General features: G+C 37.2%; 1 protein-coding gene across 3 annotated transcripts in view; it reads left to right on the top strand.

Annotated features, from left to right (window-relative positions):
• LOC122322090 (fibulin-1) overlaps positions 1 to 13,768 on the top strand; it is a 608,226-nt gene that overhangs the window by 543,925 nt on the left and 50,533 nt on the right. For all 3 annotated transcript variants that reach the window (XM_070282405.1, XM_043213493.2, XM_070282404.1), the window contains one exon: positions 7,881 to 7,969. In XM_070282405.1, coding sequence (XP_070138506.1) covers positions 7,881 to 7,969 — 89 coding nt within the window. The remainder of the gene's footprint in view (positions 1 to 7,880; positions 7,970 to 13,768) is intronic.

Here is a 13,768-nt window from a genome sequence, read left to right as displayed (position 1 = left end):
AAACACTGTACTGTGCATGTAACTTTCATTAACTTTTTCACTTAAAGGTCTAAACTGTGATGTAAAATTCACCTTCCATCTTATAGTAATAGACTCTTGCTAATAAACTTACCAAGTTTAACCAATTGCAGGACAATGCAGGGTGTACTTTTCCTACATAACCTAATTAATGGGGATGTAGATAGCCATAATTTACTAACACGACTAAATTTAACGGACTGAAGTCCTTAGCCATTGTAGTTCAAAATATGTACAGTAAGACCCTTTTAGGGTCTTATGTTCGAACTACAATGGTCTCTACTCTACAACATCTCAACAATTTACAACAACAATTTGAAATATAGATTTTTAAATTTCCTTACTAACTCCTCCTAGCCTAATAAATTAAAAATAGCTTAACATATACTAACAAATCCTCCTAACATATACTCTGGGCCTCTAAGCTTCATAATGAATACAGCAATGCTAGCTGATACTCTAATTGATGCACAAGTCATTTCTAAAATTCGGAAAGACCGAAAAAAAAAATCGCCAAACTTAAATGTGCTTGCACATGTAGTCTTGGCAATCCCGGCTACTCAAATATCTGTTGAGACAGCATTTTAAGTTTTACAATGTATTCTAAGCAAAAGACTATTATTAGGCTGAACTTTAAACATATATAATAGAAAATAAATGAATAAAAGAAATTTGTTTTTCATTCAAAAAGTTACACATTGTGCCACTGTGCCTCGAACAGAATTCAAAGTGTTGAAAAGACTTTTTGAATTGACTTTTTAGGTCAATCCATAATCAGTGGCGGATTTAAGGAAAAAGGCCCAGTGGGCAAAATTTTTTCAGGGCCCCCCTGTCACCCCATAAACCCTCACACCATGGTAACTTGGTAAACATAATACATACATGTATGTATGTATGTATGCGATGTGAGCGATGTTCAGCAGGCGTGCATTTTACAAATATCTCCACGTAAAACACTCAGCCGAAAACCAAAATCTAAAGAAAGTAAGTCTCCTGCTCTGAGAGATAGTGATTGTCAAAATTTTTTCGGTGGTTCTCATAAACTGAACATAAGGAAAAAGGTTAACAGTTATTTGCGAGCTATGCTTGAGAACGTCGAGAAAAATAGCGCTACAGTACTCTCGCTGTTCAAAAGCTGTATTTCTGACGTTAATCGGTTCACTTGGTTCCGTGGTTCCTTCGGAAGCAAATTTGGTGTGCCGGGATAATATTGAAGCTTCCAGATGTGGGGTTATGCGAGTTACAAAGCGTTTTTCAAACACTTTAGACAAACAAGATAGAAGGCCTATTGGTCTGTACGATGTCGGAATTGTGTGGTCCTTTTAGGCTTCGGTATCATTATGATGGATTTCTACCACTTTTTTGGGAAATAGCCAAGAATAATTATCCCATTTAATAGTTTGCAGACGATCTTTATAGCGCATTTTGGATGTTCGATCAGCATCTTTGGCGTCAGTAGCTCACGCCTTTTTTGGTTTTAGCCTTTTTATGACATAATCGACTTTGTTCGGCCGAAATGAAGGTGCAGTTGGCTGAGTGGTAGCATCTGGCTGAATTACTGGCATTGTTGAGAAATATAATGCGTAGTTGATTTTTCTCAAAATAGTTTATTTGAGTGGACTGTATACAAGTTGCGTGTTCTCCGATTCACTGCTAAAGAATAACTAACTTATTTACTAAATTTCGGTCTAGTTACTTCCTTTGAGGAGTAGAGATTTTAGCTGCCGCAACGAGTACTTCGTCCAGGGCGCTCGTGGTGTAGTCGATGTCCGATTCCATTTTAAGCTCCGGGACGAGTTCTATGTGGGCACTGAACGAGTTCAATAGGGTGCAACGCAGTGAAGGAGACATTTCCGACCCTAAAATATTCCTGATCAGGATCACCTCTTGAGTTCATATGAGCATGTCCGTCTGTCTGTCTGTTTCTACGCAAACTAATCTCACAATTTTAAAGCAATGACCTTGAAACTTTGAACACACCCTTCGTATTTGGTAGAAATACCAACTTTGGTTTTTTTAAAGATAGAAGCTTGGGACTTTTTTCTTAATATTTTATTGTAATTAATTGGTTTTATTAAGATATTCTCATAAGGATCGGCCAACTATGCTGCAGTTTAATCGCAAGCATCGGTTATATCGTTGACGATGTCTTATATATCGTGTTTTTGTTTGGGTTTAAGATCTAAATGCTAGGTGTGATATGATTTCTGATTGCAGAGTCTGGTTTTGGGTTCTAAGTGGGGAGTGTGATTAAAGTGGTTAAGTGGTTCCTTTTTTATGATTAAGGCTTCGGATTGACTCTGCTTATTCGTAATTGGGTAATTTCTGTAATTTCTGTGTTTTATAATTTTTATTGTTTATATTATTTTAGATTGCAACGTAAGCCTTATTAGAAGTTGTGTATTAGCGGGTAGAGAGGGGGTAGTGATGTATAACTCCTCTAAAGCTAGTACTGAATTCTCCTGAATTATATTCACATTAATTTTAATATTTTTGTTTCTTAATTTTATGTATAAATAAAGTTTTATTGTTATAATAATCAAAGTAAACAAAATTAAAATACCGTAGATTACTTTTTTATGAAATTTTAGTTCTGTTATTTCTTCTAAATTTTCAAAGTTTTGTAGAGTAAATGTTCATAGTTAATAATGTTTTTGTATGACTGGTTCAGATAGTTTGTTGGATAGAATAATCTATCATAGAATTCTATCTGTTCGATTGAAAAGGTTTCTAACGATTTAGTTTATCGTTTTTTGCGTTACGTTGGTGTTTTTAGAGTAAGAGAGTTCAAATTTGACACGGGAGCTATTTTTGGCTAAAGCTTACGACATGCCAAATGTCATAAGGGTCGGTCGACTATATCCTGCCATAGAACTGAACGATCGAAAATGGTATAACTATGGTGCTTTTAGAGTTATTAAAAAAATTCAAATTTTACATGATAGATATTTTTTCAAGTTATAAAATTCAAATTTTACATGAGAGATATTTTTGGCGAAATAATACGACATGCCAGATTTCATAAGAAAATAACCCAACTTTCGTGTTTTTGAATATAGAAAGCTGGAACTTGGTACAGATTATATTTTTGGTCAGTTGATCCGACCTACCAAATTTCATAACGATCGGCTTCTACCAGCTTTTTATCTTCAAAAACACGAAAGTTGGGTCATTTCCGATCGTTCAGTTATATGGCAGCTATAGGATATAGTTGGCCGATCCTTACCAATTTTGGCATATCGTTATATTTTGCTCTCATTTGCTCAAAAATAGCTCTCACCCAAAATTTGAACTCTCTAACTTTAAAAACACCAAAGTTATACCATTTCCGATCAATCAGTTATGTGGCAGCTATGGATATAGTCGGCCGATCCGGGCCGTTCCGACTTATATATTGCGTGCAAAGGAAAGAAGGGTGTGTGCAAAGTTTCAAGACGCTAGCTTTAAAACTGAGAGACTAGTTCGCGTAGAAACGGACAGACATACGGACAGATGGACATGCTCATATCAACTCAGGAGGTGATCCTGATCAAGCAGATAAATACTTTTTAGGGTCGGAGATGTCTCCTTCACTGCGTTGCACACTTTTGGACAAAATTATAATTCCCTCTGCAAGGGTATAAAAACTAATGGAGATATTTAATTGGGAATAGACTCGATAGAAAGCTACATGCCTCTATTTTAAAAGTAAAGTTATTGCATTAAAATATTCCATTCCAATTCGCAGATTTATGGATTTTGCTTAAGCAAGCCAAAACCGACTTCCATTTCGCGTACGTTCGCGACCTCATGTTTTTTGCTAATATTATGAAAATAAAAAATCCATTAGAACCATAATTTAAACTAAGAAAAGAACTCACCAAATGCTATCGGAAACAAAAAAAAAAGTATCAGAAAAGGTTTTTTTCTTTGATTTTTTGGCACTAATTGCGTACGAACGTACGTTCGCGACCCCAGGAAATGCCCATATGTTAAAAAAAATCCATGCATTTTTATATATCCCCCCCTTGTTTGGTCATTGAGATATTTCAATGCCGGTAAATAAAAAATCAACATGTATTTAGTTTTAAACATTAGAAAAGTCTTTATTTTGCCGTATATGAAATTGCGATTATACAACGGAAAGCCAATTTAGGGTGCGAGCGCAAATCGATAACGAATGAGAGTGCGCCCGCCTTATATAATAGGCTCAGCGTATGCTCGCTAGCTTGACATACCGAATTATATAAAGCCGAGCGGCCGAAAAGGAGTCGGCTTGCGATCAACAATGTGTACATTATTAATTAATAAAACGTAACTGTTGTTTGCTGCCTGACCCGACGCCCATACTACCAAATTTCACTTTTATTATTTATTTTTATTTAATTTACTTTTAAATTACTATTATTTACTATTTTATTATTCTTACTACTTTTTTGATATTTGACACATGAATAAAAAATAATGTTTTAACTAATTAGAGTCTATTTTATCCCTTATGAATGAAAATATTATTTAAATGAATCGCTAATAATTTTAAACTGAACCAGCTGATGTTTCTTCAGTCCTAAGTGTTTAAAAGGGATCATCAGAGCCATGCTTTAGAGGAGATGATAAAAGGTAGGGTAGGGCTCCTAGCAAACACAGTGCTTCGTAAACTTTCTTACTTCCTTTTTCGTTGAATCTCCATTATCTGTCTAGAATTGTTCCTTTTTTAATATGCCAGAAAAAAAGAGCTCTTTAAAAATGTTCACATTTCTTTTAAACCTAGCTATTATTTTTTTAATCTCCATTTCATATTAAGGTATTAACATTCATTTTGACTGATACATAGTTAGACAGCCCCAAAAATTGATTGCTGGGTTGAGAGTTCATAGCGTCGCAGGCGGGATCCGATGGAAGCGCGAGTCAACTTCTGAGCGAGGAAATTTGGGTGCGAAGACAGTTTTTCTTTAAAAGACACTTTTTGCTTCAGGATGGACAGGATGCCCAGATCCCGGTGGATGTTTGCGTTGCGAACATACCAAGGTGTCCCAGTGATACTTCTCAAGATCAAGGTGGACGCCAAGGTACGTTACTTCGATGCCTTAAGTTATCTGCATACCCTTTAGTAAAAACGGAGGGCAAGTTTGTCTTTAAAGAGTAAACTTTACATGTTTACACTTTTGTTCGTTTATTTTAATGCGCCAGTCGGACAGCCACCTTTCCACTACTCTAAGATGAGAAGCGAGTTTGGTTGTGCCAGTCGGACAGCCACCTTTCCACTACTCTAAGATGAGAAGCGAGTTTGGTTGTTGTTTGTTGGGTATGTTTTGCGAGGTATGTTTTTGTCACCGCAAAATCAATAAGGTCTGGAAGCTTGCATGGGCCTGTTAGTCAGTATGGGACTCTGGGACTTCCAGGGAAAACAGAGTCCAGTTTATTTCTCACATTTACAATTTCATGGTACATTTGCCTTCCCTTGGGAGTCACTAGACGTAATTCACAATCATACTTTTTTGGACGGTAAGCATCATAGTTTCCGTTTTGCTATGTGGCTGTTCTAGGGCCTATTGAACGCTTTGTGAGTCTGAATTGGATTTTCCAATCCAGACCGTAGAGCATCGGCATAGAATAAGCCGTTTGTGGTGTTTAGGGGAACTTATGACGTCTGGCGTAGTTTTTGACGCAATGTACGAATTTGTGAATTTTATTGCGCGTTTCGGTCGCTTGACTCTTCAACTCCTTCAGCTCTGGAGAGCGTTGTCCCCTATTGACTACACAGACAGCCCGAAGTGTGCAGTATGACCTAGTGTGTCCATATGAAGCCCTTTCTTTAAGATTCCTTTTACTACGACTTGTAGGCCCTTACTGCTTTTCAGCTGGTACGTGTAATAGTTTTTCCAAGCATTGTCCAGATATTTGGACACGATTCGGAAGTGCTCTTCAGTCTTGGTTTGCACCTTTGTGTTATGGATGTTCCCTTTGATAAGCGGGACAACATAAAAGTTGTCACCGTTCCCGATCAACGCGATTCAAATTCGGTTGACCAGAGCACTCGAGCTATTCTCCCTGATATATGTAGATTGGAGGGGGCTTGGGTTTTTTTGTGGTGTCTTGGGCTGGTTGGTTTTCTTCAACATCCGCCAGTAGGGAAAATTTTTTTTTTAGGCTTGCGCTCAATTTGGATGTAGCGATCCATTCCAGTCTGTGTGGCCGGGGCCGCTTTGACACTTTCCGAAATGGTTGTTTTTGTACTCGCTGTAGTCGTTGACGTCGCGGTATTTTGAATTATGTGGTTGTGGTTGCAGAAATTGTAGCACTGCTTGTTGTTGGTGCAACATTTTTTTCCGTCATTGGAGGGGGAGTTTTACACTAAAAACTCCATGACGTGGATGTCGGAGTGAGCAGAGCGGGAGAGCAGGACCGTGCCCTTTGGCTTTCAGCGGTCAGTAGAGCCGCGTTGTTCTTAATCGCCGATTTTTCCATTTCAGTATCGTGGGTTGAAAGGTAAGAGTAGAAGCCGTTTCTTCGGTTCACTTAACATCTTCGCTCGTTTTTTTGATCGTTGCTCAATGACTTCATTGCGTGGCACCCATTTATTTAAAACAAGCAAATAACAACTGTTATATAAAGCTTGTCTATTGCTTTTCATAAATTGTGGTTCAGTGTCTTTTCGTCTAATCTGGGTTACCCCAGATTTTTTGTTTGGTTAGTCCGTTTTATTATTAAAAAAATATTATGTTGCAGTTTTCCCGGAGCTCGGGCAAAGCACGTCCCTTCAGTTCGGTACTTGAAGCATACGCATAAATAACATGTTTTATTTATTTTTGAGCTTGAGCTATTGAGCAGTCAAACGTTCAGTGAATCTGATCACATTTGAGCGAAAAAAAACGCCTTGTCTCTGACTTAGACCCTTTTAATTCAAAACAAGAAAGGAAAGCTAACTTCGGGCGGAGCCGAAGTTTATATACCCTTGCAGTTAAAACCGGATATGTATCGCAAACATCGGATATAGTTGGCCGATCCTTATGATTACATCATAATAAAACCAATTAACTAAAATAAAAAATCTAAAAAAAGTCCCAAACTTCTATCTTCAAAAATACGAAAATTGCTATTTCTACCAAAAACCATTTCCGATCGTTCAGTTATATGGCAGCTATAGGATATAGTCAGTCGATCCTTATGAAATTTGGCATGTCGTAATGGTTTGTCAAAAATAGCTCTCGTGTCAAATTTAAACTCCCTAACTCTTAAAACACTAAAGTTATACCATTTCCGATCAATCAGTTACATGGCAGCTATAGGATATAGTCGGCCGATCCGGGCCGTTCCGACTTATATACTGCGTGCAAAAGAAAGAAGGGTGTGTGCAAAGTTTCAAGACGATAGCTTTAAAACTGCGAGACTAGTTCGCGTAGAAACGGACAGACAGACAGACGGACAGACAGACGGACAGACGGACATGCTCATCTCAACTCAGGAGGTGATCCTGATCAAGAATATATATACTTTATAGGGTCGGAGATGTCTCCTTCACTGCGTTGCACACTTTTGGACAAAATTACAATACCCTCTGCAAGGGTATAAACAGAATCAAAAGGTTGGTTTCTGACTAATTGTTCAAAGGGTCCATAAATTAGACTTACTGATGAAAGACTTTTGACAAGTTAACCGTAAGTTAAAAATTCGCCCATTCTTAATTCTTATTTTCGCATTCTTAAAAAATTACAAAGTAGCGGGATTCATGATCGCTTAGTTATTTGGACGATTTAGGGTATAGTCTTTAAATAAAATAAAGGTATAGTCTTTAAATAAATAAAATAAGGTTACACCAAAAATAAATAATCCAAAGAAAAGTATATTGAACTTAAGTCATATTCGTACACAATTTTTTTCAGAACGACATCTGCACTAACACACGTGGAAGCTATAAATGTACTACTGTTAATTGCCCCAATGGATACTCCATTGATTCTGAACAGAAAAAGTAAGTCCAATATTTTTAATTTAGTACATTACTTAATTTTATTTAATCTTCTTTTAGCTAACAATCATTTTTCTAATCCTAAAACTCAATTTTTAACTAAATTCGGAACTAGTGTTTAACTTTGGATCATTCGGCTGATACGTAAAAGCGGAAGTCACTGTCTCCATAGTCTCCTAGATTTTAGGACATAGTATTTTCTCGAATCTAAAGGGTTGAGATCCGAAGAAAGCTTTTCTGTTGTTTCCTTGTTTATTTTTATTCAATCATACCACGGTGCCATTGTGATTATTCTCACGCTTTAATTTGCAAAGAAAAAAAATATATATTGTGTGCAAACCAAATAAAAATGTGTGTAAAGTTTTGAGTCGATAGCATCAAAATTAAAAGACAAGTTTGCGTATTATATTATTGAACCTCAATGCTTATCTTAACTCGGCAGGTGATTCTAATTAAACACAAAAAAGCAAAGCTAACTTCGGGCGGAGCCGAAGTTGATATACCCTTGCAGTTAAAACCGGATATATATCGCAAACATCGGATATAGTTGTATAACATTACAATTTTGTATTATAGTATAGTATTACCCAATTTATTATAACACAAAATTTAAAACAAGTCCCAAACATCTATCTTTAACAATACCAAAGTTGGTATTTCTTCCAAAAACCATTCCCGATCGTTCAGTTATATGACAGCTATAGGATATAGTCGGCCGATCCTAATGAAATTTCGTAGGTTGGATCAACTGACCAAAAATATAATCTATAAGTTCCAGCTTTCTATCTTCAAAAACACGAAAGTTGGGTCATTTCCGATCGTTCAGTTATATGGCAGCTATAAGATATAGTCGGCCGATCCTTATGAAATTTGGTAGGTTGGATCAACTGACCAAAAATATAATCTGTTCTAAATTCCAGCTTTATATCTTCTAAAACACGGAAGTTGGGTCATTTCCGATCGTTCAGTTATATGGCAGCTATAGGATATAGTCGGCCGATCTTTATGAAATCTGGCATGTCGTAATGTTTTGCCAAAAATAGCTGTAATGTCAAATTTGAACTCTTTAACTCTAAAAACACCAAAGTTATACCATTTCCGATCATTCAGTTATATGTCAGCTATAGGATATAGTCGGCCGATCCGTTACGACTTATATACTGCGTGCAAAGGAGAGAAGGGTGTGTGCAAAGTTTCAAGACGCTAGCTTTAAAACTGAGAGACTAGTTCGCGTAGAAACAGACAGACAGACAGACGGAAAGACGGACAGATGGACAGTTTTTTATATGAGTGCTACTTTTGGCAAAATAATACGACATGCCAAATTTTATAAGGATCGGCCGACTATATCCTATAGCTGCCATATAACTGAACGATCGAAATTGACCCAACTTTCGTGTTTTTGAAGATAGAAAGCTCAAACTTAGTAACTATTCTATTATTGGTCTGTTAATCCAACCTACCAACTTTCATTAGAATCGGCCGACTATACCCTATAGCTGCCATATAACTGAACGATCGGAAATAGTATTTGGTAGAAATATCAACTTTCGTATTTAAGAAGATAGGAGCTTGGGACTTTTTTTAAAATTTTTTATTGTAATTTATTGGTTTTATTATGATGTAATCATAAGAGAATCGGCCAACTATATCCGATGTTTGCGATATATATCCGGTTTTAACTGCAAGGGTATATCAACTTCGGCTCCGCCCTAAGTTAGCTCTCCTTTCTTGTTTTATTTGATTTATTTTTATACCCTTGCAGATGGTATTATAATTTTGTCCAACGTTTTTGACGTTTTTGTCCATTTTTGTTTTTGACTGATGTGCAACGCAGTGAAAGAGACATCTCCGACCCTATAAAGTATTATATATATATTCTATATCAGGATTACCTCCTGAGTTGATATGAGCATGTCCGTCTGTCTGTCTGTTTCTACGCGAACTAGTCTCTCAGTTTTAAAGCTATCGACTTGAAACTTTGCACACACCCTTCTTTCCTTTGCACGCAGTATATAAGTCGGAACGACCGGGATCGGCCGACTATATTCTATAGCTGCCATATAACTGATTGATCGGAAATGGTATTTGGTAGAAATATCAACTTTCGTATATTTGAAGATAGAAGCTTGGGACTTGTTTTTGGGACTTGATTGAGACCTCCAGCGTGGTGTGATATGAATCCTCTGGGGTTGAAAGGGGAAATGCTCTGGAGATAGTGGTACCTTTAGAATCAGATACAACGTTCAAGTCTTTAAGTCGACTTAACGAATTTCTAACATGGTTGATTTGACCTAGGGACATGTCTAACATGCCCGCGGTGCAGTCATGGTGAGTGATAAGTGATAAAGATGGTAAATATATTGAAGTCACCCACAGCACAGCTACCAGAAAGTTCACGATCAATCATTAGGTTAAAAACTTATTGAATAGGGGATAAATGATGCCATTATGTGGGCGGCTCGGACGAAAGCGGTATATAAGAACATGTAATGTATAGAGATTTAGCGGACAAAACAATTTTAATGCAAATAAATTCTATGTGCCCAAACTCTTGTGATTTCACCTCTTGAGAAGCAAGTTGGGAGTCAACCGAAATGAGAACTCCACCTTCCCTCCGCAGGATCGATCACATCTCTGAAGGGGTGTACTTGCTTGGCTTTAACCAAGTTTCTGTAAAGTCTGTGTAACGGGTAACGGTGTGTGTTGAGAAGGACCCGTCCTTGCTTGGGCACGCTATAGTGTCCGGCTCTTGCTCGTCGGCTTAGGGGGTGGTGGTCTTGCTTCGGACGGATCGAACAGGTTACATATCGGATTCAATATGGCGGACGAATTTTTGAACAATTTTTGGATTTTCATGAAACTGGGTACTTAGGGGTTTTTGGGGTCGCTGATTACGAATCTAAAGTCAGATTTCCCAAATTCAATATGGCGGATTCAATATGGCGGACGAATTTTCAAAAAAGAAAATCCACGAATTTTTTGAAAATTCGTCCGCCATATTGAATTTTGAAAATCTAACTTCAAATTCGTAATCAGCGACCCCAAAAACCCCTGGGTACCCAGTTTCATAAAAATCCAATAAATTAAAAATAAAGTCGCATACCTCCAAAAATGTAAAACTTTTTTTGAGGTTAGGAAGAAACGTACACGTGCAGGACCGAAACGGACTTCAGATTCGTGTTCAGCGGTCCAAAATACATGGGGATAGGGTACTCTGATCTCCCAACCCGGACACTTTTTTTTTTTTGTGTGGCTGTGTAATTAATACTAGGAAATATTTAACTGAATGTATATAAAGAATTCACAAAATTAGGTTTCAGTTTCTCTCAACCTCTTCAAGCTGAGCTTAAAACAAAAAATATATAAAAAATTGTTTTATAAGCTGGGAATAATTCAAAAATTTGTTTACGTTAAGTTGTTCTCCACACATAAGTTTTAGTTTATGACATGCAAAGAAAGTCGCATTCTTTATTTTAGTTTCTTTTTACTCACGACGAGGGAATTTTCATAATTTTTGCAGAGTTTTAGATCTTTAGTTCTATTTTATACTTTCGTTCTTACAAAGGTATAGGTGAATTTTGGAGAGTGTAAAATATTAGTAAAATGCAAAAAAAATGACCCACGATGTTTACTCCAGATCCAGCGTAGAAAGATCGATCTTCCGAGAGCTGAAAGCTGTAATTGACTCAAAAGCGGTCATCTCCGAATTAGGTGGTAAAAGAAATTCTATCGTAGATGGCGCGGGAGACTTGCTTTAGCATGTAAAAGCTTTAAGCTTATATGTGCATATACGTACACGGAGAAAAATTAAACTCGGATATAATTTAAAACTATCAAATTATATACTTAATTAAAATTGAAAATCATATTACAACATGATATGACTCGCTGCTAAACAAATCTTGCAAAACTAAAATCAATTAATATTTATTTTTAATTTTTCTACACTTAGGACAATTTTCTTTAGGTTTGATTTGTGTGATCCCATATTTTAGAATCTTAGAATTTTGAAAGATTTTGGTGAAAAAGGTACGAGCCGGTGAAACTGGCCAGGGAGCGAACGGTGTACGACGACTGCAGGAAGGTATTTCCCTTGGTGGTATGGTTTTGTCCAGTTCATTATGAATTCAACATTTTTGGTCACGACATGGCCAAAGCTCGCGAAGATCGACGTACGATAATAAAACTTATTATTAGTTCCTGATTACTGAACAGCTCATCCTTCAAAATACTGCTCCCTCTTTGATTCCCATTAAATTTAATTCGGGATTAAGGGCAAGAACTGGGGTTCCTGCCCCTTCAAAATATGGCTGATGTGGGTTGGTTGGCAGATCGTTTCCGGTGAAGACTTCTTTCATTAGTATATAATTCCAATTGTGGTTAATATTTAAAAAAATACGAGTTTAATAATGATTTTAAATCGGTAGAGACTCGACTGTCATTTACGACTGCGCACACCATGAAAGAGCTCGAACCGGGTCGCACCAAAGCTTTTAAAGGCAACTGCAGCGGAAATAACCCTGGTCTAAACTATCCTCCATATTTCAGAACCACCCGATAATCTTTCCTGATTATTACTCGGGTAACTAGGGTAGTCTAAATAGCTTAACCGGTAACACCTAGTTTTTCTGGCGCCACCTATTGCACATTTCTGCCTGCCAAAGTACTAAAGTGTGATCTGTCCACTCTGAAGAACGGTTTCCTCGACCATTCTAATTAACGGCCAATTGAACCAGATAATGCAGTCATCTTTTCATTAATGTTGTACTTATGGACTTATCATTTTCTAGAATTTTTGTTCATCCCGCTTTCTTCTCCTTTTTTTTTTTTTTTTTTGTTTTGAAAAGTCTCCTTAGACCACCGCTACAGCTATAATGTGGGATGTAAAGAATGAACTATCAGAATATAGTTAAGGGAGTTTGCAACGTTGCCCCCTAGTATTCTGATAGGTAATTGTAAATAACGATATTAGTTTTTTGGATTGGTGGACGAAGAAGAGGTGGAAGGCTGGACTGTGGTCCGATATGGGGAAGTTTCACTGCCACTGGTTTTAAAATTTTTTTAGTACTCGACTAATATTCTTGGACGAAAATGCTCTCTGGCCAAAAAGTGGGTGAACAAATCGTCTTGAACATCAGCGCTGGCACCCGAATTTTGAAAGAAGACGTGTGCCTTATATAAGAATATTTAAATTTATGAATTTCCTCAACCTTTGTCCCCAACCAGGAAATGTCGGTAAATTGCTCATTTGTACTGAGAAATTCGGACGGTGAATTGTTCTTAGTTCTAGCCTTTGGAGTGGCCAGAGATATGTGCGGCTGCTTTAATGTCGGCTGAGGAGGCTGGGGCGGATCACAAATACCGGATTTCTTACGCTCAGGTGACTCATTTAGCAGCTGAAGCCGCAAAGTTGTGGATTTTGCCTTGATTTTGACAATAACTTTGGTCTTGCTTTAACATACCTACATACGTCAGTTAGAATGAGAATGACCATATGTCCCTTCATACCGAACTTGTAGCACAACGCATCGCGAAACTGGCACTTTTCTCTTGAGTGAGAATAACCACAGCCAGAGCACGGATTTAAATGCGTTTTTGTTTGATTTTGTCAAACAAAAGCCTTTACCAAGCCTTTACAAAGATTTTGAAAAATTTTATTGAAGTTAAAATAATAAAACACCGCACCACGAAAAAAGATTTTTTATAAGTATAAATATTTATACACCGCCCCACGAAAGGAAGTAAGCTTTTTGCTTCCAATCTGCACTGACCGAATATGCGTAAAAATTTTGCGAAAAT

This window comes from Drosophila bipectinata, chromosome 4 (genome assembly GCF_030179905.1).
Source record: "Drosophila bipectinata strain 14024-0381.07 chromosome 4, DbipHiC1v2, whole genome shotgun sequence".
NCBI classification, from domain to species: domain Eukaryota; kingdom Metazoa; phylum Arthropoda; class Insecta; order Diptera; family Drosophilidae; genus Drosophila; species Drosophila bipectinata.
Note: the sequence above shows the minus strand (reverse complement) of the source record. Positions and strands in the feature narration are given on the sequence as shown.